This window comes from Lissotriton helveticus, chromosome 3_1, assembly GCF_964261635.1.
Source record: "Lissotriton helveticus chromosome 3_1, aLisHel1.1, whole genome shotgun sequence".
NCBI classification, from domain to species: Eukaryota; Metazoa; Chordata; class Amphibia; order Caudata; family Salamandridae; genus Lissotriton; species Lissotriton helveticus.
The window spans coordinates 854,859,081-854,884,297 of NC_136061.1; the positions used below are offsets into that span (position 1 = coordinate 854,859,081).

General features: G+C 45.8%; 1 protein-coding gene across 2 annotated transcripts in view; it reads left to right on the plus strand.

Moving 5' to 3' along the window:
* Window positions 1–24,915, plus strand: part of LOC144823038 (uncharacterized) — a 203,833-nt gene extending 178,918 nt beyond the window's left edge. For both annotated transcript variants that reach the window (XM_078681181.1, XM_078681182.1), the window contains exons 12-15: window positions 2,777–2,866; window positions 19,207–19,415; window positions 21,310–21,516; window positions 23,971–24,915. In XM_078681181.1, the coding sequence (XP_078537307.1) occupies window positions 2,777–2,866; window positions 19,207–19,415; window positions 21,310–21,516; window positions 23,971–24,264 (800 nt within the window). In that variant the 3' untranslated portion in view covers window positions 24,265–24,915. The remainder of the gene's footprint in view (window positions 1–2,776; window positions 2,867–19,206; window positions 19,416–21,309; window positions 21,517–23,970) is intronic.
* The last annotated feature ends 302 nt before the right edge of the window (window positions 24,916–25,217 follow it).

The window sequence follows — 25,217 nt, forward strand, 5'->3', positions numbered from 1 at the left end:
GTGGGGCGGGACTTCCGACTTTGCGAGAAGCCCGTGCCCACAGAGTGGATGGCAGCAGAAGTCAGGAGAGGCGGCTGAGGCGGTAAGTGGGGCTTGGCACCTGTGTGTGAGCGTGTGTGTATGCAGTGTGTGTGTGTGTGTGCGCGATTGCGGCGGCGGCGGGGGGTCTTTGTATGTGTGCGTGCGTGCGTGAGTGTAGGTGCGCCGGTGTGTGTGTGGGGGGGTCTCTGTGTGTGCGTGTAGGTGCGCTAGTGTGTGTGTGGAGGTGAGGGGGCGGGGCGGGGGGGTGTGCCTGTGTATGCGTGTGGCTGTGTATGCGTGTGACTGTGATGTGGGCATGCGTGAATGTGGGTGCGCGTGCACGCAGTGTAATCCAGCCGAAGAGAAGCTCGTGGCAGTTTCTTGTCCTTCCTTCCCCCGAGTCAGCTAGCTATAAGTCTCCACCTGGACGAATCCTTCAGATGCGAATTCCAGGCTCGACCTAAAAATATGATAAGACCTCTCAACAATTGGAACAATCTGTATTTCATTAACACGCAGAACAATTTCACCTTAGTACATCAGATGATATCAGTGCAGTGCGAGTATTTTTTTTAAGTGATAGTTTTCAAATATGAGTTTTGAAGCATTTATTCCTACCCTACACTGACAACAATGCCATTAGTGAACTAAGAGGCAAGTCAGTTGTTATGTGCACTCTTAGAGTGGCTTGGGTTTCTATTCTACATGAACTGCATTATAGTTTATTAAAATCAAATTCAGGAGAAGTTTCTATACAACGCACATCCTGAAGTCATATTTCAAGCACCTCTCATATGTGATAATGAAGAAAAAGAAGGGAAAGTGAAGTAAAACAATAGCCTAAGATCACACAATTTGGTGAAGATGGGATTAATCCCACGTTTTCTGGTTTCATATTATGCAATTCAGCCACTAGCTGTATATGCTTTGCTTCCCCTATTCCCACCTTACCGCCCCCTTCCTTCCAGAGCACCACCACGCTGACATCAATGCGGCCCTTGGTCACATCACAGTTCAAACTTTGTGGCCCCTGGGAAAATGTTTGCGAGTACCCGTGTGCTAGACCAGACTTTACAATCTTACAGAGCGTGCCAGCCTGCATAAAAAAACAATCATACCTAAGCCGAACAGGCTTACCTATACTGGTATCAGTACATCTGGCAGCAGACCAGTGCTTATGATTATAACCTATGTTCATTCATTTTTTTTTACCTTTGATGTATATTATGATTAATGAATTGTAAATAAAGTTTTAGATTAACCTGTTTTTCTTTTTCTTTTCTTTTTTTTAAAAATATGTATGATCTTATAGTAATCTTTTAATTGATAGGAAGGGAACTACCAGAAGACAGAATTAGTCAGTAGGACCTCTGTGAATGCCCCCTCTATTTTGCACGATTGTTAATGAATTACTCTTGCCTATTGTTTTATCATGGTACTGTTGATGTGTCTTTTATCCATTTTAACATGTTTGTCTTTTGTGACATGATGTCGAAATAAAGACTTATTTGAATTTGAATTTGAATTTGATTATAACCTATCAGAAGAGCCATAGCAGTCACAAGCAAGTCTCATTATGACTGACCGACCAGTGGTGTAGCGTAAAAAGATTCCGTAGGCCGAAAAGACGGGCCCCTGAGTTTCCAATATGGTACGCATATTCATTTGCCTTGGCTGAATGGTGGCCTCGTGAAGGGTCGGGGTGGCTCTGAGGGGTTGGAGCCCTGTGCGCCGCAGGGGCTGCAGTGCCTGCGTTACCCCCAGGCTGTAACTGAAAGCCCAGCCCCTATTGGCCTCTCAGGCACTGGCTGCCCTCTCAAGAAATCCACTGTTCCTCTTTAAGACAGGGCTGTTCTTGCAAGAGTCTGCATATTCTTACACAAAGTACCAACCCTGGCAAAGTAAACACTGAACACAGGAGGCAGAAGGAGTTTAGCTTTCAGTGAGATCCACCTGTTTCCATGACAGCCTACACTTAGGGAGACTTTTGCCAGATTTCACTGATGGTAAGACAATGAGCACAGAGAAGACACTTCACTTTACAGGGATGTAGACAACAGTTGCTTTTAGCACTAGAACTGCACATGTGTTTTATATTTATGTAAAGAATCTTAGGTCTTGTATACTAACTCTTTTGTGGCCGCAAAGCCTGTGTTTCGCAAAATAAATTGTAAATGTCTTTCTAACTTGCAAAATACATTTTGGAACTCATGATGAATCAAAAGTGGGATGAGATGTGAAAGGTTTGCTCTCTTCCTAGTTCTGAGTCGCAGTGATATATATCAGAGGTGAGCAGCCATAACTGTGGTGTGTCTATCTCATAACCGCTCGCGTGAAGCACGATGAGGCGCCAGCTTGGGGGTCAGTGTGGCCGTCCTTGAAATGATGAGAGGTTCTCAGATGTACTCTCAGTGAGCTCCTTGTCAGATCCAGGATATAAATATCGCTTAATAATTTGGTTTACTATGTTGCTGAATATTCTACATTTTTGGAAGATAATGCCTCGAAGGTACCAGAAGAGGAAGTGATTTTACTGAGATCTTGCAGTTCATCCAAGTGAAAGAAATGGATTTCAAGCTCTGCATTCCCATTTTCACAGTTGGCAGCTACTATACCAAATATCATTCACAACTATCAGTGTGGCCCATTCCACTGTTATATAATCAGAGAAGGTGTGTGAGAGATGCTTCTGATGTTGACTGGAGTGGACCGCACATATGTACATGTTTCAGCTCTACATTTTTGTCTTTCTCAGGGATCGGCATTGAGTCTGAAGGGAATGATCGTATGAACCTTGCACTGCCAGGCTTCCAGAATGACCTCCTGAAGGATGCTGTCGCAGCCGGTGAGTGCACCTGTTGCAGCAATGCACGTGCAAACTAAGGTTTACAGGTTCCAATCCTTAGTGGTTGACTCTGGATTTGTAGAATTGGTGTAATGGTAGCATCTGATAACAGACTTTTCAGCCGTCTATATTTTTGTCCTGTTAAACCTTATTATTATTATTATTTCTAATAGTAGCGTTGTTCTTGATCATGACTGCTCTAAATATTGTCACTCTTTCCATTATTGTTTGCAACAGTAGCATGGGTAATTACCTTGTAAATACTATTATTATTAATAGAACTATAATTACTGTTACATTAGTTATTATGATTTGTCTTCCTAATTTTATTTAAAATGGTACTATTTTCATCAAGATCACATTTTAGTAGTGACCCTGCTCCCCTTGGCAACACTCCAGCCCGAACTGCCAAGCCAGGTCCTCACTGCATTAGAAGTAAGCATCCTGGGACCGGTTTTGGGATATCAGGGGTGGACTTTTCTCATGGGTTGCAGGATGAAGACTGATTTGCATATGGCTGGGTCCTAACTGAGGTGGCGTGGTGAGCAAAATAACGATGGATTAAACCTATATCTTTGACTGGGGGTGAGTGTTTGAAAAGTTTCAACAATCAGTCCATCGTTTTATTTTGTGACATTGCCATGTGCGTCCTAAGTGGCTAAGGGAATGCCCAGACGTGGGTCCCTTGCTCGCTGCGCCATGGGATTGAAGCTAGCCTGGCAGATGAGGGGTGATACCCCGAAACTGGTCCCAGGATGCTTGTTTACTGAGCAGGAAGGACCTGGCTTGGCAGTTCGGGCTGAACAGTTCCCAAGGGGATCAGGGTGAAGTCTGATTTGCATTTGGCTGGGACCAAACTGCGGTGATATGGCGAGCAAAATCACATGGGATTGAAGCTAGCCTGGCAGATGAGGGGTGATACCCCGAAACTGGTCCCAGGATGCTTGTTTACTGAGCAGGAAGGACCTGGCTTGGCAGTTCGGGCTGAACAGTTCCCAAGGGGATCAGGGTGAAGTCTGATTTGCATTTGGCTGGGACCAAACTGCGGTGATATGGCGAGCAAAATCACAATGGATTAAACCCAGATCTGTGACTGGGGGTTAGTGTATAATACATTTCAACACTCCGTCCATCATTTTATTTTGTGATGATGGCACAGACATAAACCACTGTACTATGCTAAAGCCCACTCTATTTCAAAGAAAAGGTAACAAAATGTTATCCAGTCAGCAGCGCTGTTAAGACACCTAAAAATGCTGGTGAGGAAAAAGTAGGGAGAACACAAAAAAAGAAGGTATTCCTATTTTTAGGTCTACGCTGGCGTGAGCTGCGCACACGCGCAGTCCCGCTGGTGAGATTTAATGATTTAGAGGGGCTTTCAGTAACGGGTTTTAAGCCCCTCCTCTCTTTCCCATTGGCTGGCGTCACCGTTTATGCTAAAAGAGCTTTCTGTGATGTAGACTTTTCTCTTTTTGAGCTGTCCCACTTGGACAGGCTCGTCTGTCTTCCTTCTGCCTTGAAAGCTTTCTTATCTTTATGGGGCCATGTGTTTAAACACATGGCCCCATTAAGACAAGAAAGCTTTTGCGACGCACGTAAGCGAAAGCGGACTTGTTTCAACCCCGCCGTGTGCCGGCCAGGCCTAGCTGCGCCCGCTGCCTCCCCGCCATGCAGTACATGTTGCCTCAGCCAGGAGCCCGGACAGCACCAGCCAGCGCTCCTCCGAGCGGATACAGGAAGGAAAACACGGCAGCGTGTGCGTGCTTATGTAAATCCTCGTGCTGTCTCCCCCCAACTTTATAGGAGAGAAGGAGGTTAGCCAAGAACAGATTCTCTACAGCCAGTAAACAAGCTACAAAGTTCAGGACAGGCTGGGTGCCAGTTGTGCAACACTACCCTCCACCGTGCAAACAAACCCTGCCACTCGCCAGGCGCGCTGTGCCGTGCCCTGCTCTCCCTGAGTACTGACCTGGTCACGGATCTACTTCTAATGCAGACCCCTGTACACAGACCCACTACAGAACCAAGGCACAGCCCATAAAAGCACGCCGAGCCACACACTCCCAGCATGCGTACCTGGAAGCAGCCATGTGCACGCAGAACAAGTGTCGGGGCTGCTGCATTGCAGTCGGTGTACGCAGCCATCACACTCAGAGCCCGAAGCAACACCTGCTGCACTTCCCTGCTTTCACACATACGCCTAACTCAAATAGCCCCAGTTTCCCAGTGCTCACGAGCAGCTAACATTGCTCCACCAGGGCAGTCACACTGCAATGCACTACACGTACTCAACTGCACTGCATGTACACAGCTCAAACGCACGCGCAAATGTCCTGGATAGACTTGACAGGAGACCAAAACTGTATCCCCTTCCTGCAGGGATTGGGAATCATGCAAAATCTACCACATTTGCGCATACGTCATTATCTTCCAGACCGGATTTCCTACAATATATAGGGTGCTTTTATCCAAGACCCCTCCACCCCCACTCTGACAGGTTTATTTATTTATATTTTTGTGGGTGGGTGTTTCCCTTCCTTGCTGAGGCGTCTGACCCCCTTTGAGGCTGGGAGCCGTTTAGTAGGAAGTCTTGCAATTGCTGCTGTCTGGCGCCTCCCTTTCCCGTGTGAAATGTTCACTTCCCCTTTCAAGCAAGGTGATAAAAATCATTCCAGAGCCCCTGGTGGCTGCAGGCGTGGAGAGCAGATCTACTGCACGTGGGGAGCTGCTTCTATTTTATTTTTGTCAAAGATTTCTAACATCTACCGGATTTGCACAGCAGCAAAGATGAATCTTTGTGTTTAGTTACAGACACAAAATAAAAACGTCCGTGGGGAGCCAAGGTTGCCAGAGTGAGGGCAGACTCAGAAATAAATCAACGCTACAAAACGGTATTTGTCAGCAATAAAACGTCAGACAGTGTCCGAGATTTACAGCACTGGCAGCATGGCTGTGCTCTTGTAATGCAGGAGTCAAGGGCATGTTTATTGCTCCCGCGTGCATTAAATGCAAGTAAGGAGGGTCACTGAGCGCCTAGGAGTGAGGGTGAATAAGTGCTGCCACGCATATCCGAATCGAACTTGCACTGCAATTTGATTTAATTAAATTACCATCTTTATCTACACGGGTATGCCTCAAAGCTCACCTCCATACTAAAACTCAAACTCAGATGTGTTTGAAATTGCTTTAAGCCGGTGGAACAAATCAACATCAACAAAAATTGTCTAACCTGACATCACGTGAATTTTATCAATTTTTACGACACATCTATGAGCCGTCACCATCCAGCCCTTCTCCCGCGGATGCAGGCAGCCACTCTTTCGGTTTTAATATTTTCTGTTGTATTCTTGGTGGCATTCTGTTTGTACTTATATTGTGAGTTGTTGTCATTGTTCTTTTGGCTTTATTTGTTCTGTGTGTTGAAGCTAGGTTCTCCTGGTGCTTAAGTCTGCATCATAAATTAAAAATTAAGCTAAAAATAATCATCCAACCTAATCCATCCATCCAGCCAGCCGTCAGTCCTTCCGTCCATCCATCCATCAAGCCACCCACATCCATCCATCCATCTATCAATCCACCATTCAATTATCCACCCACCCACATATCCGTCAATCATCCATCCACCTGTCAGTCCTACATCCATCCATAAAGCCACCCACATCTATCCATCCATCCACCTATCTACCCATCGACTTATCCATCCACCCATCCATCCATCCATCCATCCATCCATCCATCTATCTATCCACCCACCCGTCAGTCCATCCATTCATCCATTTGTCAGTCCATCCACCTATTACTCCATCCATATATCCACCTGTCAATCCATCTATCCATCCACCCGACCGTCTATCCATCCATCCACCCACCCATTATAATTGCCACATGCGTTATCCTCCGTCCATCCATCCATCAAGCCACCCACATCCATCCACCCATCTATCAATCCACCATTCAATTATCCATCCATCCGTCCACCTACATATCCGTCGGTCCATCCATCCATCCACCCATCAGTCCTACCATCCATCCATAAACCCAACCACATCTATCCATCCATCCACCTATCTACCCATCGACCCTTCCATGCATACATTCATCCATCTAACTATCCACCCATCCATCTAACTATCCACCCATCCATTCACCTGTCAGTCCATCCATCCACTCATCCATTTGTCAATCCATGCACCTGTTACTCCATCCACGTATCCACCTGTCAATCCATCTATCCATCCACCCGTCCGTCTATCCATCCATCCATCCATCCATCCATCCACCCACCCACCCACCCATCCATTTTCATTGCCACATGTATTTCGTAAGGTCTAGATAAGGGAAACATTCCCCTCTACAGGAGTATGTGGCCTTGCACTGCAGCTATCTTCTGGCCTGGAGCTGTTGAGCCTTTCCGAGTGGCAGAACCACTGCCCAAGCATTGAAGAGGGCAGGGCTCGGGATCTGTGCCCAGCTGCCTATGATGAGCTCTAGGAGCAGCCCTGGCTCACGGTAGCGTTACATTAGCCTACATAGCAGGGATTCCGTGCCCTACGTCCAACGCCAATACAGCGATAACATACATGCGATGAACACACAACTTTTTTGTTCCATAAGCAGCACAATTATCCCCCACAGGAGGCACCCGTTGCCCAATGGTTTCCCCTTCAATCGCTGCATATACCATAAACATGCACTGAAAATGAAATCGGTCTTGCCTTTGATTAAGTTAAAGCCATTTGCTTTGCTAATGGTATTAAATAGCAAAGCAAATGGCTTTAACTTAATGAAAGGCAAGACCTATTGCATTTTTAAAGCTTGTTCCTATGAGGCACTGAGTTTGAAATTGCAGATACAGAGCAACAGCATATTTTGGATGTTTAAATTGAGCTATTTAAAACACTAGACATACATTATGAAACTCTCTGCTTCATATTTTAGAATGCTTGGAATTTCTGATAGAGGCTTCTAACCGCAGATTCCTCACCTTTTGAATACTTGCCCCGGCATCAGAAATGATCCAGAAACTTTTGAGCATGAACCCCTGCATGCTGTCCGTTGGCACTGTGTGGCTCCGCACTAATGCTGTTCCACTCTTGAAATGATGTGCAGACCCAATATAGGTGCCACTCCTGCACACTGCGATCAGTTCCTCTCTTTAAGCACCATCAGATGTAGATCCAGAGCTTTATCTTGGCTTTCTCAATTCCCATTTACCTCAGAATCATACAGTATGAAAGGAAAATTTCACCTCCCAAAACAACAGGTTCTAAACCCTGTAAGGACTGTCACAAACAAGTGTCTGTGATGGATTAACATCAGTTAGCCTGGGGCGCCTGAGTCGAAACACAGCCCTAAGGCCTGCAGTGTCTGCACGTCAATATATCTGACCGACTTTCGGGACTGCAAGATGAAGTTATGCATTGCCAAGCATTAGAAGACATAATGTTAGGACCAGTCCAAGTCCAAAGGTCGGTCCTAAGGTAGATCGTCATCACACTTCAAATCTTTGGGTAAGCCCAAGACTCTTGGATCAAATCCCAAAACTTGTCCTGGTGAAACTCAAGTATTCAGGGCCATCTGCAACTCCAATACAGATCGAAGAGTTCAACATTGCCATGTTGGGACTCTTTGGATCCCTTCTGACTCCCTCTGGTGTTCCTGTGGGCCCCACAGAACCGAAAGGTCCTCCATCTGGGATACTGCACGCAGGTTTGCTCTCAGTGCCAGTGACTTTCTGTTCTTGCCACCATACCTCCACAAGCACCTTTGCCGATTCCACATCTGGCTCCAGAGCCCATGCCAGTTCCTGGAACATCAACACCGGTGCGGACTCTGTCAACGCTAGAGGATGCCCGACATCTTATTGTGCTCCCTGACTCCAAGTCAGCGCCAGCTTGCTTTGACTAAGGCATGCTCAGAGTCCATTGAGCTGTAGCTTTTACCCACTCCATCTGAGCCGCATAGCATACCGGTTCCACAGGGCAGGTCTCATACTTTATTTAACTTGTTTGGTACACATTCTGATAAGGAGTCTGAAGAGGGCAATGAATTTGTGCAATCCTACCTTGAATAACACTGGTATGAGGACCTGCAGGATGCAAGTTGCCTAGACTTCTATCCCGTTAAAGGCCTAGTCTCATCCCCAGGCCCTGCAACTGAGGAAAGTGCCTCCTTCACAATGGTCATGTGGGGGGTGGCCAAAGTTCTCGACCTCAGTTCTCCACGTTGGAGGTTAAAACCAATGTACTGACCAAAATTCTTCAGCCAAGACAAACCAATACTGAGCCCCTGTTGACTTTTAATGAGGCCCTTACCAGCATTCCCTTATGGTCCTGGGCTAAACTCTGTTCTGGTCCCCATGTTAATCAACAAATTGTGCGGTACCATAGTCCTGCCCCTGGCAAAACCTTTTTTTTGATTCAGCAACCCTCCGCTGAGAGCTTAGTGGTGCAACCCTCCACCAGTTGGACAAGCCTGAATGCCTTCCTGACTACTTCCCTGTATAGGGAATCTAAAAAAAGTGAACATCTTTGGGAAGAGGGTGTTTTCTTCCATAAGTTTGGCTCTCCAGATGGTCAATGCCAGTTGCATTTTGGGCCCATATTCTCACACTCTCTGGGATTCTGTTGCTTAGGTCCTTCCAGATGTTTTGGAAGACTTTCATCCTTTACTGACAAAGGCTATACAAGTGGTCTATGATGCCGCTAAATTTACAGTCCATTGTGGCTGTATACCACGGATCTCATTGGGTGCCATCTGTCACCATATTTGGCTGACATGTCCCTTATGGGCATGCCCTTTGATGAGATTCGCCTTTTTGGGGATAAAGTAAAGTCTGCTCAAGAAAGCAGGGCACAGTGCACTGTTTGGACTTATTGTCTCCTTTACACCAACCACATCAGTCCTTTAAATCCTTCTGGGGCTCTGGTAGGGGGGCCCTTTATGGACACTCAGTTCAGCCTCATCTGGGTCCCCACCTGTTTTGTGGCCAAGGGCACATCACACACTGACCACATGGTCAGGGTCAATGTGCCAGTCAACCCACCATTTCCCCCATAGCTCCACCTGCCAAACCCCTTTAGAATGCAATTTTATGCAAAATATTAGGTGGTGGTGTTTCTCCTGGGAGAAAACGTCCGCACATCAGGCAAGTACAATTCCTAGCGTATGCAATGTCAATTGTAGATAAATAATTTGAACGGAGGTGCACAGTAAATCCTGTTATACACCCACCACCAGGGGTGTTGAGCTAGCAAAGAATTGCTAACATTAATTAATTTTAGAAAAAACAGGTTGATCAGGCACACCCCAAGTATGACATCAATTCAACATTGATCACTACGTATCATCAGTTGTAGGAACAAATGGAGTGCAATGTAATTATTTAAATAATTATAGAGATACTGTCCATTTTAGAATAACGTTCAAGATGCAAAAGTATGGATCCAGAAACAGATGTTGTTCTTCAAATTCTTTATTTCATACACGTTAAAAGTTATTCCAGCTCACACCGCCGACACGTGTTTCGTCTCAACATGAGACTTTCTCAAGGCTAAAGGGTGTTTGTGAGGAGATATTACTATTCCAAATCTTGTCTCATATTATAGGATCAATACGCAATATAGATGCGAGGCCAGGCGTCCCTAGACAAAAACTGTATACACCTGTTGTTGGGATAGATTTGTGGTTTGGTGAGGCACACAACAGATTGACCCCCTCCTGGCAAGTTATCTGATGTTCTTTTGTTTGTTCTCTCCCCTCGCACAGCAAGACTTTGTTAAAGGCAACCATTCGGCTTTTTTGGCCTTTTTACGGTTGTGGGATCAGCCCTCATTATTTACATCACTTGTTGTGATGCATTTTTTCAAAGGACCCCAGCATTTGCTTCCTCCTGCTCCCTTCATTATACCATGATGGGATCTTAACCGGTTTCTTGCATATTTGGTATGTACTTTGAGCCTCTCTAGAGCCTCCTTTGCAGCTTCTCACCCTCAAAACAGTGTTTTTCGTTGCCATAACATTATCACAGAAGATGAGTGAGCTCCACACTCTGTGTCACCCCTACATACACACCTTCTTCTCAGACACAATAGTTTTGCAGAATTTGGCATTGTTCTTTTCAAAAGTAGTGGTGTCATTCCAAGTCAGTCAAAGCATCACCTTGTTGGCATTCTATGCTCTGCCTCACTCCTCTAAGGAGGAAGAGAGACTCCATCGACTAACCTCAAGAGTGTTAAGCTTTTACATCATCATACCACAGAACGCTAAGTAGATGATCAGCTTTTTGTGGGGCTGGCAGAAACGAAAAAGGGCAAAGCTGTGCATAAACGGACCATCCCTCCCTGGATTGTGGTTTGTATTAAGATCTACTACACAATGACCAAGAAGATGCCCATACAAGGGTTAAGGGCTCATACCACCAGAGCCTAGGCTTCTACCACTGAGTAGCATGCTAGGTTTCCTGTCCTTGACATTTGTCAGGCGGCTACATGGACGCTCATGAAACATTACTGTCTGGACAGCCAGGTTCTCTGAGAGGAGTATTTTCCCACTTGGTTTCTTTTTTTTTTTTTTTATGTTTCAAGTGTTTTTATTAAAATATAAAATGTGCATGTCAGAAGTTATATATACAGTACATAGTAATACGGCGCCGTTGACTTAAGAGAAGAGGAAAGAAGAAAGAGGGGGGGGGCTAATCTGTGACCTGGGTTTCCAGGTGTTTGTCGAGGAGTTCCCACATTCCATCCTTGGCATTGTGCTCTTTTGAGAATTTGCTGGTGATATTGTCCGCTCCCCTGAGGAATGTGACCCAGTTCATCCATGTCTTAAAGTTCGCTTTGGCAGTGTTTTTCCAGTTTGTCAGGATTATTTTTAGGGCTGCCGTTAGTAGTATGTCCACTAGGTCTCTTTCCTCTTTGCTGTTTAGGTCTTCCATCATGAAGCCCGCGGCGAGACTCACAAAGCTGATCGTTATTTCCTTGTTGATGATGTCATTAATGAAGTTGTTCACTTTCGACCAGAACTTCCTGACCTTGGGGCATTCGAAAATAAGGTGCTCTATGGTGCCCTTTTCTTTCCCGCAGTTCCAGCAGCTATCGGTGTCTCTTATGCCTACTTTGTGGAGCCTTGCCGGGGTCCAGTATGCTCTGTGGAGCAGCCAGAATTTTGTCTGTGCTAGTTGTGGTGTGACCTTATTCGTTGACGCCAACCTCCACAGTTTGCCCTTTTCGTCTTCATTTAGCTGCCTCCCCAGTAGCGTTTCCCATGTGGTAGTGACCTTCCTGTTCAGTGTGGATCTGGTGGGGTTGAGGAGCTTGTAGATCTTTGCCGTTTGGTGGCCTGTTGCGTTAAGGCTTTGCATGTATTTGATGATCATCGGTTCGTTCTTACTTAAGTTTGCTTTCGTTATGGCGGTTTTGATCTTCAGGAATGTGTATAGCTCGCTTTCTGGGAGCGCGTGGAGTTGTTTCAGAGTCTGGAATGTTATTGGTGAGTGTTTCGTTTCTAGTTGGTTTGGTAGGGTGATTCCTTTCTCCATCCATATTCCGTTGTTCAGTGTCTTCCCTTGCTATGTTATCCTCGTGTTAAACCAAATTGATTCCCAGGTTGTTCCTCTCACTCGCAGTCCCATCTGTTTGTCTATTTTCAGTAGTGCCTCTTTGGTGTGTCTGAGGATTGGGTTGAGTCTGTGGGGGTGTTTGTTTGCCGTGAGTAGCGCTATGGGGTTTATTCCCCCCAGGATGTTCCTTTCTACTTCCAGCCATTCTGGTTCGTAGCCTTGAGTATTGGAGAGCCAGAAGATACCTTGCTTCGCTAAACACGCAGTTTGAAAATTTTTGAAGTTCATTATGTTGAGGCCTCCCAGGTTTTTTGTTAGTCTCAGCTTTTGTAGATTGATTCTTGGCCTCTTGTCTCGCCAGATGAACCTTGAGTCAAAATCGCCAATCCAACTCCAAATAGGTATTGTGTTTGCTCTTTCTGGTCGAGACTTCATGTAACCACCGATTCCTCACTGCCTCTCCCTCTCCAACCCCCCATTCTCCCCGTTCTGAGAATTGGTCTCTATCCATTAAAAAAGGTCCCAAGTCTAGGACTCTTAACAGTGCATTTACTTTTGGAGCTCTGCGTCCGGGGGAGCAGGCAGCCTCAAAAGAATTGACATCAGCATGAGGGAGTGGCGCATATATTGTCTCCGCACGTCATTTCCAGAGCAGAATGGCATCAGTATAGAGCCACACGGCACCTCCTGACTGCTCACAGAGGTACTGCTCAAACATTTCCAGATCCATTCTGACACCTCGGGAAGTATTCAAAAGGTGAGGAATCTGTGGTTGATAGTCCCTACCAGAAAAAGCGTTACTGAAGGTAAGTAATTTGTTCAGTTACACCATTGTGTGCTTATTTTAGGTAAGTCTGACGTTGGCTTTGTCAATGCTTGATGAATATGCTTCCTGCCAATGGATGTCCACAGACTGAGAGCCCACCTATTCTATGCCACATGACTCTTCTCCTTTAAACAGCATCTAGCACCTAGTGATGTTTCATTTCTTAATTGTGCCCCATTCAATCATTATTTATTCATTCATATAGTCATTCATTCAAATCAATGAAGAAGCACAGTGTGCACTGTGTCCAGAATGGAGTCCCCAACCACCATTGACTTACTCTCTAACACACCTTGAGGAGCTGAGAACTAAGGACAAAGACTAGTATCCAGAATTTTTCAAAACATTGTACAGCAGTTCATTCACAAACAGTTCCTACAGGATCACTGTGAATGTGGTATTTCTCCCAACGCCCCCAAGCCCACTGATGTATTCTCTCAAGTTATTTACATTGATTTCAGGGAGTACTATTCTATCAATTCCTAAAATTGAGTTTGAATAAATCACAATTCTAAAACTATCACTTTACTTGTTGGATATTCATGTCCGATACACATACGTGTGAAAATTTAGAGACTATTTTATTTTCTGATGCGAATTTCTGAATTAAAATCCAGGTGTTCTCTCGAAGCCTGAAAAATCATTGGCAGAGTTCATGAAGCCCATTCGCAACTATGGGCCTTATCTATAAGGCCTTGCAACACTTTTGCACTTCCGTTGCGTCACTTTTTGTGACACACCAGAGGCGTAAAAAATGCGCCACTTTGCACCCTATTTACCAAGTGGCGCATCTAGGTAGATGCATCACTTTGTACACCCCTGCGCCACATTATACCAGCGTCGGGTATAATGTATGAGGGTTGGGCGTTACCGCGCAAAAAGCCATGTAGAAGTGGCGCATTGAAATCTATAAGATTTCAGTGCGCCACTTCTAGGACGCTCAGTGGCGTAACGAAACTTGAGGGGGCCCCCCTGCAAAGCACATGGAGGGGGCCCCCCCGCGGCGCGGCCCACCATGCCTCCCCGGCGGCACGGCCCACCATGTACCACTTTGCCCTACCACCCAGAAATCTAGCATATTTTGCTTTGAAACCTCCAACAATGCAATACACAGCTAATCAAAATGCATCAGGTCCTATAGGCTTTAAAGTATGTCGAATTTATTAATACAATGGTTAAGACTGCCATACCTAAAAGTAAAAAATAAAAAAAAATAAAAAAATAAAAGGCTACTCAATTGATTTTGAGGTATGTCGATCACAGGTTTGGCAGTGCGGCGGCGGGGCAGACCTGGCACCGCACTGCCAAACTCGTGATCAGGCCCTTAATGATCCTTGGGAAGTTCCTGTATTCTTATTATATTCAGTCATTATTGGATCATTCCTTTATTTTTTTAGTAAAGCAAAAAAAAACCTTGAAACAAACATGCACTCACCAGCATGTAGACTGTGACCATCGGAACTCGTGGCTGCTCGAGCTTAGATTAGATACCTCAAAATCACTTGAGTAGCCTTTCCAATGAGATAGGGAAGAAAGCAAGCACTGGCAAATGTCATTGAGTTAGACTTGTGTTTGCTGAAAGGTTTTAACAGGCTTCACTGGCCTACAGTAGCGTTACAGCATGGGAAGCTTCCCTAATACTAGGAGCAAGAGCAAGCTAGCAGACAATAAGTCCATGCAGTAGAGGTGGTGGAAAGTTTCCTCTCTCAGCTTACCCCCCCCACACACACACACAGCAGGTAGAACACAGATGGCAGCAGTGCAGTCAGCACTGCCTCCTATACTGCCTTCACTGTATGCACCACTGCCTACACTATTATCTGCACTGTATGCACCGCTGCCTCCTTTACTGTCTTCACACTGTATGCAGTACTGCCTCCTGTTTACCATATGCAGCACTGCCTCCTATACTGCCTTCACTGTATGCACCATATAATTTCTCTACAATGTATGGATCGCTGCCTCCTATGCTATGTTCACCGTATGTACCACTGCCTCCTACTGTGTGTCCTCACTGCCAAGAAAAACCAAAGGTGGTGATGGACGGAGCGTTGACAGTACAAACACTCACCCCCAGTCAACTGATCTGGGTTTAATCCATCACCGTTCTTTAGCTCACTCCGCCACCCCAGTTCAGACATGGCCATATGCAAATCAGTCTGACCCTGTGCCTCATGGGAATAGTCCAGCCCGAACTGCCAAGCCATGTCTTCCCTGGACCGGAATCAAGCTTCCCAGGACCGGTTTCTGGCATTACAGCCGTCTTCAGCCGGGCTTGCTTGAATCCAGTGGCAAAGTGAGCGAGGGACTCACTGCCAGCGAGCATCACTGCTTATCACACGGTGTCCTCACTGCATGCACCACTGGCTGGGATACTGTATGCACCACTAACTACTGTCTAAGAAGCCCCAGAGAAGAGAAGCACCACCCTGTGAAGAACAATTTTAGAAGACAGAAGAGAAGATGCCTTTTACAGGTGCCATGAACAAGGCCATGTCAGTAACTCCCACGGCAGACTGGTCCATATCCAATCAATGCACAACACTGATGTTTTTTAGGGAGAGTCCTTTTAGGGGTTTCTGAGCTTTGAACTCGACTTTTGGAAATAGTTAGGAATTACATTTTCACTGAATACATGCAGAAGAGGGGAAGGGACGGAGAGTCTAGAATCCCCCTGTCTGTGATTCTACCATTACTTTATACTCTCCTTCCTCCCTGCCCTGCTGCTCATAGCTCTACTTCACCTGCACACCGCCCTAGCAGGCCTCCTTGCCTAGACTCATGGAGGTGCACTGCATCCATGAGGCCATGAACATGAGGGACAAGAACTTGCTTAAGATGCAACAGAGAATGCAAAATTACCACCTTTGAGAAAGTGTTTGAGCTGGCAGTACGTGACAACGGTGAGGAAACAGGCTCTGACTGTGTAAAAATAACAGGCAACCATCAGGGCCCCCACTGTACCTCGAGTATTGCTCTCAGTATAATCCAAACCGAAGCCAGGGGGCCCTTTCCTGCCTTGCACCAGGGCCCATGACACACTGGCCACTACTGCTGCTGGGGGCGTCTCGGTGTGTCCCCCACTTTCCCCCCACCCCATCTGCACTTGGCTCTCACTACTTGTGCTGTAGAGACGAGTAGGAGGTGCTCAACATATCCAAAGCAGATAGCGCCTGCAGCCGGGTTCTAGGCGCTCAATATTTTATTTTGTTGGTCACAGGAAGCCCTTGAAGCGCACACTATCATGGACAGTTTGTTCCCAGCGGGGGGGGAGGTGTGCGTGTGTGTGTTTTGGGGGGCGTTTTTGGAGATTTATTTATTTCTGCGGCTGCAGACATGAGCTAATTACACACGATCCAGGGGAGGACTTGTAGTCGTCGAGTAGTTCAGATATCGATGTGACCCCAAGAGATCAGAATACAAATATTGGCTTCCCTGGCTGTGATCTGTGTAATCCCGGATCAGTCGCTTCTTCCCCCTGCGCCCTCTTACCTCAAAATGACAAGTGCTAAGATTAATAAATCATCTTCTCTGTGCTACTAAGTATGTAGCAAAACATGCACATTCAGAAATGAACATTTGTTACACTTAAATTACCCATTCATTCAAGGGATCGAAATAATGTTCCCTTCCACAAACACAGAATATCTGCCTTTCGTTCGTTCAATGTGCTCTCTTCCACAGTATTAATCTATCTGTATTAATGGTGATCATATGGTAGTCCTAGCTGAGAGGCCAGGGAATGAATGGTCATGTAGCCTGAGCTCCCATTTAGCTTAGCAGTTAGCACATCAATGTACAGTGACTGGCACTGTGAATATTCAGTACTGCTGAATAGTGTGAAAAGCTTGTATTCGGTGTGAGATTGACCGTGACCATGACGGACTTACTTCGGAGTTCGGTTCAGTCACACTCGAGTCCTGAGCGTGGGCGAGCCTGGCTTTTTGTCTACGAATCGATCGAAGTTCCGTTGTTCAGTTCTCTGTCTTCTTCTTCACTATGGCTATGCGAGCGCGCCCCCTGCCCTTGCACACGTGATGCCACACCTCACACCTGACCTTACTGCTTATTGGGCCGCCGACAGTGTTGTACCCCTGGGCCCGGCTGCCTGGTATTGGTCACCACTCACGAGCAGCCCGCCCCCACCGTGACACAGCACGCGCATACGCGGCGGCGGAACGAAATTGAAAGAAAGTCTACTCTGTCCTCCCAGTCCCTGCCTGTCCGCATTTCATAGATTCGAGTGGCACTGTAGCACTGGCGGCTCAGTGTGTAATAAATGCTGCTCACAGTTGTGTGCCACACTCAGACACTCTCACACCCCGGCCGGGCCCCCCCCCCCCCCACCATTTCGGACTTGCTGTCTCGGGGGCCCCGCACCATTTAGAAGACTCAGGGCCCCGGACCTGGCCTGCCCACACCATTTTGAAGACTCCTCTCTCTCTCTCTCCCAGTCCCAGGGCCCCCGGCCGGGGCCCTGCACACCATTTTCAAACACTCGTCACTCACAGGGGCCCCAGCCGGGAACCCTGCGGCCCGCACCATTTCAAAAGCTGCGCTGCGCAACATTTTAGAGTCACAATAAACTGTGTATGACGTGAGGGGAGGGGCCCGGCCGGGGCCCCCAGGAGCGCAGGGCCCCCCCGCAACGCGGGGCCTGCGGGGGCTTGTGTTACGCCCCTGAGGACGCTACTGCATCAATATCTTATGCCTACCTCACACCAGGCATAAGACTGATGCAGGCTCTTTCACATGGAGCAAGCCCCATTGCTGTTTTCACGCAGTGATGCAACTGTTTTCATAAAGAAGGCCCTATGTGTTATTAGAGGCCAATCTTTTCCCAGCTGTATCTGTGAGCACCATCGACTTACCTGGGAGTGCCATTCAAACAACATACATGCAAGGGTTGCCCTGAGACCTCCAAGTGGTCTACTGTTTGAGCTGCTCTGGTCACACATTTCCTGCATAGACAAAGAGTCCATTTCAGGGGCTTTTGTTTTCTGTAGTCTACACCATGCAATAGTAAACCAAGCAAAATGGGGTCGAATGTACCTTTTAGTGCTTAATAGTTACATATTATGTATAATCCAGAAGATCTTTATGTAGCACAAGGACAGTCTGTATGTGCACCGCTAAATGTCTGCTGCCCAGAGCTCGCCTAGGGAAGCTGGCAGCATGCAAGATTGATCGGATTTATTACAACCTTGACAATGTCTTGAAACCCAGTAGTCTACCAGGAGTATGTAATGCTGGAAAATCCCAGGGTTTCTACTGCGGGAAATGTGAAAAAGAACCATAAAAAGGACATATGGGTGAAATGGATACATTGTCCTGTGTGATGCCATTCCGAGGTTCTGGTGACATTTACAAATCACTTGGCCTGCAGCCTTACGGTTTCTCGGATCACCTGACCTCTTTGATGATATAGGATCGTGACACAGGGTAGTCGATTGTATTTGATCTACGCTTTGTAACTTTTCATTTTCCATTTTGTTTGTGGCTTCCAGCTTAATGTAATGTCTTAGTACTGCCCTCTCTTGCTGCCATTGGTTTTGACACATTTTATAAACACTGCATGTAATAATTGCCTGTCTTCGTTCTCCAGCTAATGGAACCTCTGTCCTCTACAGCTATCTTTGTTACGCACTTTCCCTCTAAATCAACCGCTTCATTGCCGAAACCACTATAGGTGAGGCGTATGGCAGTTCCACGGCTATAAATGGGTTTACCTTCTAAACTCATTTATTTCGTATTCTCTTATGTGATCTGCCCCCTTCTCCTTGCCCACTTTTGTTGTGCACACTAAGCTTCGAAGTTAGGACATTTGAGGAAGTAAAAACAACCAAGTTGCAGCCACCTTCACAGGACATGTCATTTGCTCTCTGACTGTGAGATTAGAAATGCCATCCCATGCATCTTTGGCGTATGTCACCTTCATTATTCTCTGTCCCCCAGCTGGCGGGCGGCCCACCATCCTCCTGCTGTTCAACGCCGGACCACTGGACATCACTTGGGCCAAGCAAAGCGAGGGGGTCCATGCCATCATAGAGTGTTTCTTCCCAGCCCAAGCTGCCGGCGTGGCCATTGTCAACTTGCTGCTGAACATGGGGATGGCTAGCCCTGCGGGCAGGCTCCCTGCCACCTGGCCTGCTGGCATGGACCAGGTACTGTATTAAGGGCATGTATATTTTTGGTGATGTGCAAAACTGAATTATTTGTCATAAGTCGTCACATGGTAGTCAAAATTCGAGGCATTAATGGGCTTATATTGCTGTCAGGAGGGACAAGGTAAAAGGAGTAGAAGGAATGGATGGGGAGGTTGGTTGGTCTGTTCTGTTCTGCCGGGGACTATGTGGGTTGTTGTTGTGGAGTTGTGCAATGGTATTTTGAGGGTCTTGGGGGACTGTGTGTGAGTCTGGTGGAGGTTATGTAGGTGATATGTATGTAGGGGTTCTGTGTGAGGTTTTGTTAGTGGCTCGGTGTGGTTCTTCTAGCTGGTTATCAGACGGTCTGAGGTTACATGTGAGGGTTCGGAGGTATGCGTTTGAGTATGTTGGTACTGTGTGAGGGTCTTTTGAGAGCTATGTGAAGGTTTGTCTGAGGTCTGTCTGCGATTTAGTTAGCTTTGTAAGTGTTTTGGGGGGCAGTGGTGTATGAGGGTATAGTGGGTACATTGTGCGAGTCTGCTGAAGGTTATTTCTATGCCTGAAGGAGGCTCTCTATCAAAAGATTGGAAGGTGAAAAGGTCTGTAAAGTCCACTACTTGAGCTCCAGATGACAAAGCAACTCCTCCCAGTCCAGTAAACAGTACACATGAAAGGTGCCAAGTGTCCCCTGAAGAGGGCTTCAATTAGGGAGAAACTCCACAAAGGGTAAAAATAACTCTCTGGCAGTCTTGTAACTCCTGATTGAAAATAAATATTAATAAAGAAATTGAAAGAAATAGCAGATGCGAGAGGGAGCATGGACTGAAGAAGCATCTTCCCAAGTACACTCACCTTTCCAGTGGATCAGTAATTGCAGATGGCCCTGCAAACTTCCAAGAGTCAGAAATTACTTGACCTTTATATTCTGGTTGCTCTTGTACCTTAACTCGAGGACGTTCAGACCAAAGCCACCTTAACAGAAGCAATATTTTCACAGGAACATGTAGCTTCACTTAAGTTGAATGAAAAACAGAAAGAATCTTCCAAGTGCAAGACATCCTAAACCAAAAGTGCACACGGCTGATATGAGGAGTTTTAAAGTGGGCTTTTTTAATCTTCATTTAACATCATATTCCTTCATCTTGACCTTAAGGTATCAAAACGTTTAGAAACAAGTTGCCTATCCTTCTGTAACTGATTCAAATAATCAGTAGTCCTTGAAGATGAAAGAAAACTATTCATTGCAATCAAAAGGAAAGTGAAACCTTTTTGGTTCTATGAGTTGAATTTTTAAAAGAACATTCTGCAGCTGTTAAATAGGAAGCCCAGCTATCCTGGGGGCCATACATTGTGTGCATCATGTGAAAATCTGTTGGCATCATGTGAACGTTTGATGCTTGCTTTTTAAGAAAGATTGGGCTGTGTAATTGTCTGCACATTGTGGTTTCGACCTTTTTTAGGGCAATTAATTTGTCTAAAGGTTGTCTGTAGGTAGATTTGTTCTCTCTTGAATGCAGGTACAACAGCATCTTTTCTCTCATTTTTTTCCAAACCTGTGCATAGTTGGAGTTGCGTGCTTGCTGGGACATGGCTTGAGCATTCTCTTCCATACACGCACAACATCGATATATGTTCCACATAGGTCAAACTTCAAGCACACACTTTATATCCACCCAAATACTTTTCCTTTTGGTTTCAAGTACATGCTTGGGCACATTAACAAAGCAAGAGCACAACTCTGTGCTTAACGTGCGACATCAAACCCCTCCATGTAAGCCGTGTGACAGACACTCCTTCATCCATATGCGTACCTGTCGGAAAATGTGCCTCAACAACTCATCAGTGGTATGAAGGATATATAAAAGTAACTACAAAATAAACTTTACAGTTTTGACTCTTCTACAATTTCTAGGTGCCAGCGATGGAAAACTACACTATGGAGGGACGGACGTACCGTTACTATGGCGATCATCCACCACTGTATCCATTTGGTTATGGACTCTCCTACACCACTTTCCATTACAGTAACCTGGTACTTTCCACCACGTCCCTACCCATTTGTAGCCATTTAAGCATTTCTGTGGAGGTGGAGAATTCTGGGAAACGCGACAGTGATGAGGTAAGAAGATCGCCATCCTTCTCTAAATGTTATCACACCGCAACCAAGTATCCGCTCATCCTGTTCCTCACAACCGTCAGGGAAACTGGGCGAGGCAAACCCCTCAACTTGCGTGCAAGGGCACAACTTGTAGGAAATGTTCCATCTGACAAATAGAAATAAGTAGATCTGAAGTCACTTACAGGAGTTCTTAACGGATGAATGGACGTTTGAAGATTAGTTTCACACAAATAATGCAGAATAACACATTCAACAACTGCTAGGTTCATAGAGTGTCTTTGTGAGATATGGTTGGTTTTAATAGGGTGTGGTGTGATATTCAGTAGATCATTTCACATTAAATAAATAAATCCAGTATTTGTAAAGCGCAAACTAATCACCCCTAAGGGTTTCAGGGTGCTGAGGGCTGTCGGGGGGGGATTAAGTGAGCTATTGCCCAGAGTCACATGATGCTGAGGTGACGCCGGGGAGTTAAACCATGAGCCAACACTTCAGAGGCAGCCACTCTGGCCGTTAGAGCACATTTCTACTCCACTGATAGTCTTCCACAAGGGGAGCGACATTATTCAGTAGCCTGCGTTAAGCATTTTGACAGTATTAATACATCACCTACATCACCTGATAAGCTACCCAGCCAATCACAATCCAAACTATTATAAATATAGGCCCCACTCATTCTACAGAACAGGCTGCTCATAATGCTGTTATTTAGGCTAGCGCCATCGCGTGGCATAACGGTACTCAATCCTTCATGTTTATTTCTATGTTTAAAACAGCAGACTTTAAAAAGCCTCTTTACAATAGTGGATGGATTTTGAATCCATATACAGCATAAAATAGTAGATGGGCAATTGTGAATAAAGTGGATGTTTTTCCGACAGACATTACAGAAAATGCGAGCTTCACTCTTGTTGTCTATTTTATGTCACTCCGAACCCCCTCGGTGAAAAACAAACACATTTTTCATAATCGCCAATCTAGAATTCGATTTGTTATTTATAGATAGCACATTGCGCTATTTCTCCTTGTAAGTTTATACCACAAGGTGTAACAAGAACCTCTAGAGCCTTCAGTTGCAATCTACCAGCTGATCCGTCATGTGAAGCCCACCCACAATGTAGCAACTTGTCACAACAAGCCTGCACTTAATAAAATACATAAAGCAGTTCCATGGCAAAGAGGAAAGTTTTGTATGAACTTCAGAGCCGGAGTGAACTACCAACAGTCAGGAATCTTTAGATCTGAATGAAAGAGCCCGTAAGTGGTTCCTAAAAGAGCAAGTGCTATGTTTCCCTGATGTATAATGTGAGGACATTTTAAAAAGAGCCTCGAAGTTGTTTCCCTGAGCGCTTTGTCTTCCTCAGTTTTGGAGATTAGATAAGTGTCGAAGGCAGCACGGCCAGAAGAGTTGGCACAGTTTAAAATGTTTAAGTAAAAAAAGTGGTGCAGGTGAATGGACAATGTCAAGCAGTATGCACAATGATTAGAAAGCCACTCACCTTAGAACTTGGCAAGTGCTGGGTTAGCATTGCCTCTAACTTATGTAGGCCATGAAGGGAGACATTGTGTACAAGCACGTGTTACGTGTGCCATTACAAAGCACTTTTTACAACGCAAAATCCATTACAACGCCTTCCCTAAAGTAATGTGTTGTAAGGGCACACATTGTAAATGCATGCATTGTAATGTGTCCTATTTGGCCATGATGAATTTTTGCCTTAGCATTTTGAACTTTTTATAAGTGAGATATCAGGTATTTGGAGACATTGTGGTACACTCTGTAAGCTGTCATGTTCATTGTGGTGGAATTGTGATATCAGTTGCCTTTCTGTTATAAACAAGCACTGGCGTTGCCAATAGGTCTCGCATTAGGAAAGTTTAACCTATTGGTATTGTAAATGACATAAACTTTCCTAATGCGAGACCTATTGGCAACGCCAGTGCTTGTTTTTATTCCATTCCCTCACTGCCTGGACGAGCCCAGAAGTGCTGGGGTCGGAGGCAGAAAATCAAGGAGTGTGGCAAATGGCCGGAGGGGAGGAGAAGCTGCAGAGCGCACGCTGGGCGAAGCCCTTTGATGTGCTGTGCGGCCGGGGGCAGGAGAGCTGAGATAGCGTGTTAGGGGAGGAGAAGCCGCAGAGCGCACGCTGGGCGAAGCCCTTTGATGTGCTGTGTGGCCGTGAATGCGCGTGCTTGTTTGCTCACGTGATTCACGTGAACTTAAAGAAAACCGCACTCGTGAAACCCTTGGTTTCCCGAGTTTTTTTAGCAGTTGAATTCTCGCTCCCTCAATGCGCTTAGTCATCGAATAGTCTTCCTTACTCATACCACAGAATATTGACATCACAGTCACTCTGCCGTAGTACGACAATTGCCTCAGAGGGGTTCTTTGCAGCTGGGTCACACTACGGAATCAAAATGTTCTTTATCATTGTCTTCCTCTCCCCAATGCAGGTGGTCCAGCTATACCTACTATGGGCAGAGGCTTCCATTCCTGTCCCTCGGTGGCAGCTAGTTGGCACTAGTCGCATCCTGATTGCTGCTGGCCGCTCGGTGACTGCCATCTTTGAGGTGACCTACAAGCAGCGGGCTGTGTGGACGGACCAGTGGGTGCTGGAGCCTGGCCGCTTCTCTGTTTTTGCTGGTGGACAGCAGCCTTTCCAAGAGACCAAAGTAGATTCCAACATCCTCCAGGCAGATTTCATGGTGACCGGGGAAGCTCGGCCCTTAATAATGTGCACAAAATAATGTTTCAAGTGAACAAAGACACTCTGTATAACCAGAAAGCTCCTTGATGACTCAAAAATTAAGGAAGCGATGAGGTCTTTCTACAGAAGAGTAATGTGTTGCAGTTTGTGTTTATGGCTTGTGCAATAAGATTTGAATGGATATCAGAGAGTGGAGTCCCAAACTGGAAGCAGTGATTGGCTATCCCGGTGCCTCTGCTATGGTAAAGCCTACAAAGCCTAAGAGATTAAGACTACAAGCCTGCCATCCATGGAAATTAGCTTCACAATGCGATCGGGCACAAGACCGGAGGCAGCCTTGCATTGGAGCAAACAGACCCATTGGCCTCAACTCACAGGAGCAGGGAGAGCCTCTGTTGAAAAATGTGACCATCTGGGGGTCATTTTACAACATTATTTTCCAAAGGTTTTGGCTAAAGGCTATGTATTTCACTGGCAGTGGGCAAAGAGAATATAATTAAATATTCTAATACTTCAGCCAAATATTTGGTTGTTTAAACGCATTGTTCTGACTAAACTCATAGCAATATCTACTTTGTTTTATTCTCTGTCCAGAAAGAATCCTATTCAATGTGAGCTCTTTAGGATTAGCTAAGGCTGGTGAAACATGTGAAATAAGTATCTTGCAACATTACAATTTCAATCACCCATACATATTCATCATGTATGTTCATTTGGGGGTTGAAAACACATATTATGCACTGGTGTATTCTATGCCATACAAGCTGCTGTATCTTGATGGACTGCACCTCCTTCACTTTTGAGTGGCCCACACAAACTTACTACTGTAGTTCAAGTGCTTATTCCCCCAGGCTGTGGCTCTCCTTCAGGGTGGACCTCATAGATCCAATAAGCTGGTGTTGGTGCGTTATGCCACAGTGTGCCTCTCTGCTTCTGAGATGATCACATAAATCTACTACCTTGGGGTCTGTGGGTTATTCCAGGCTCTGTCTT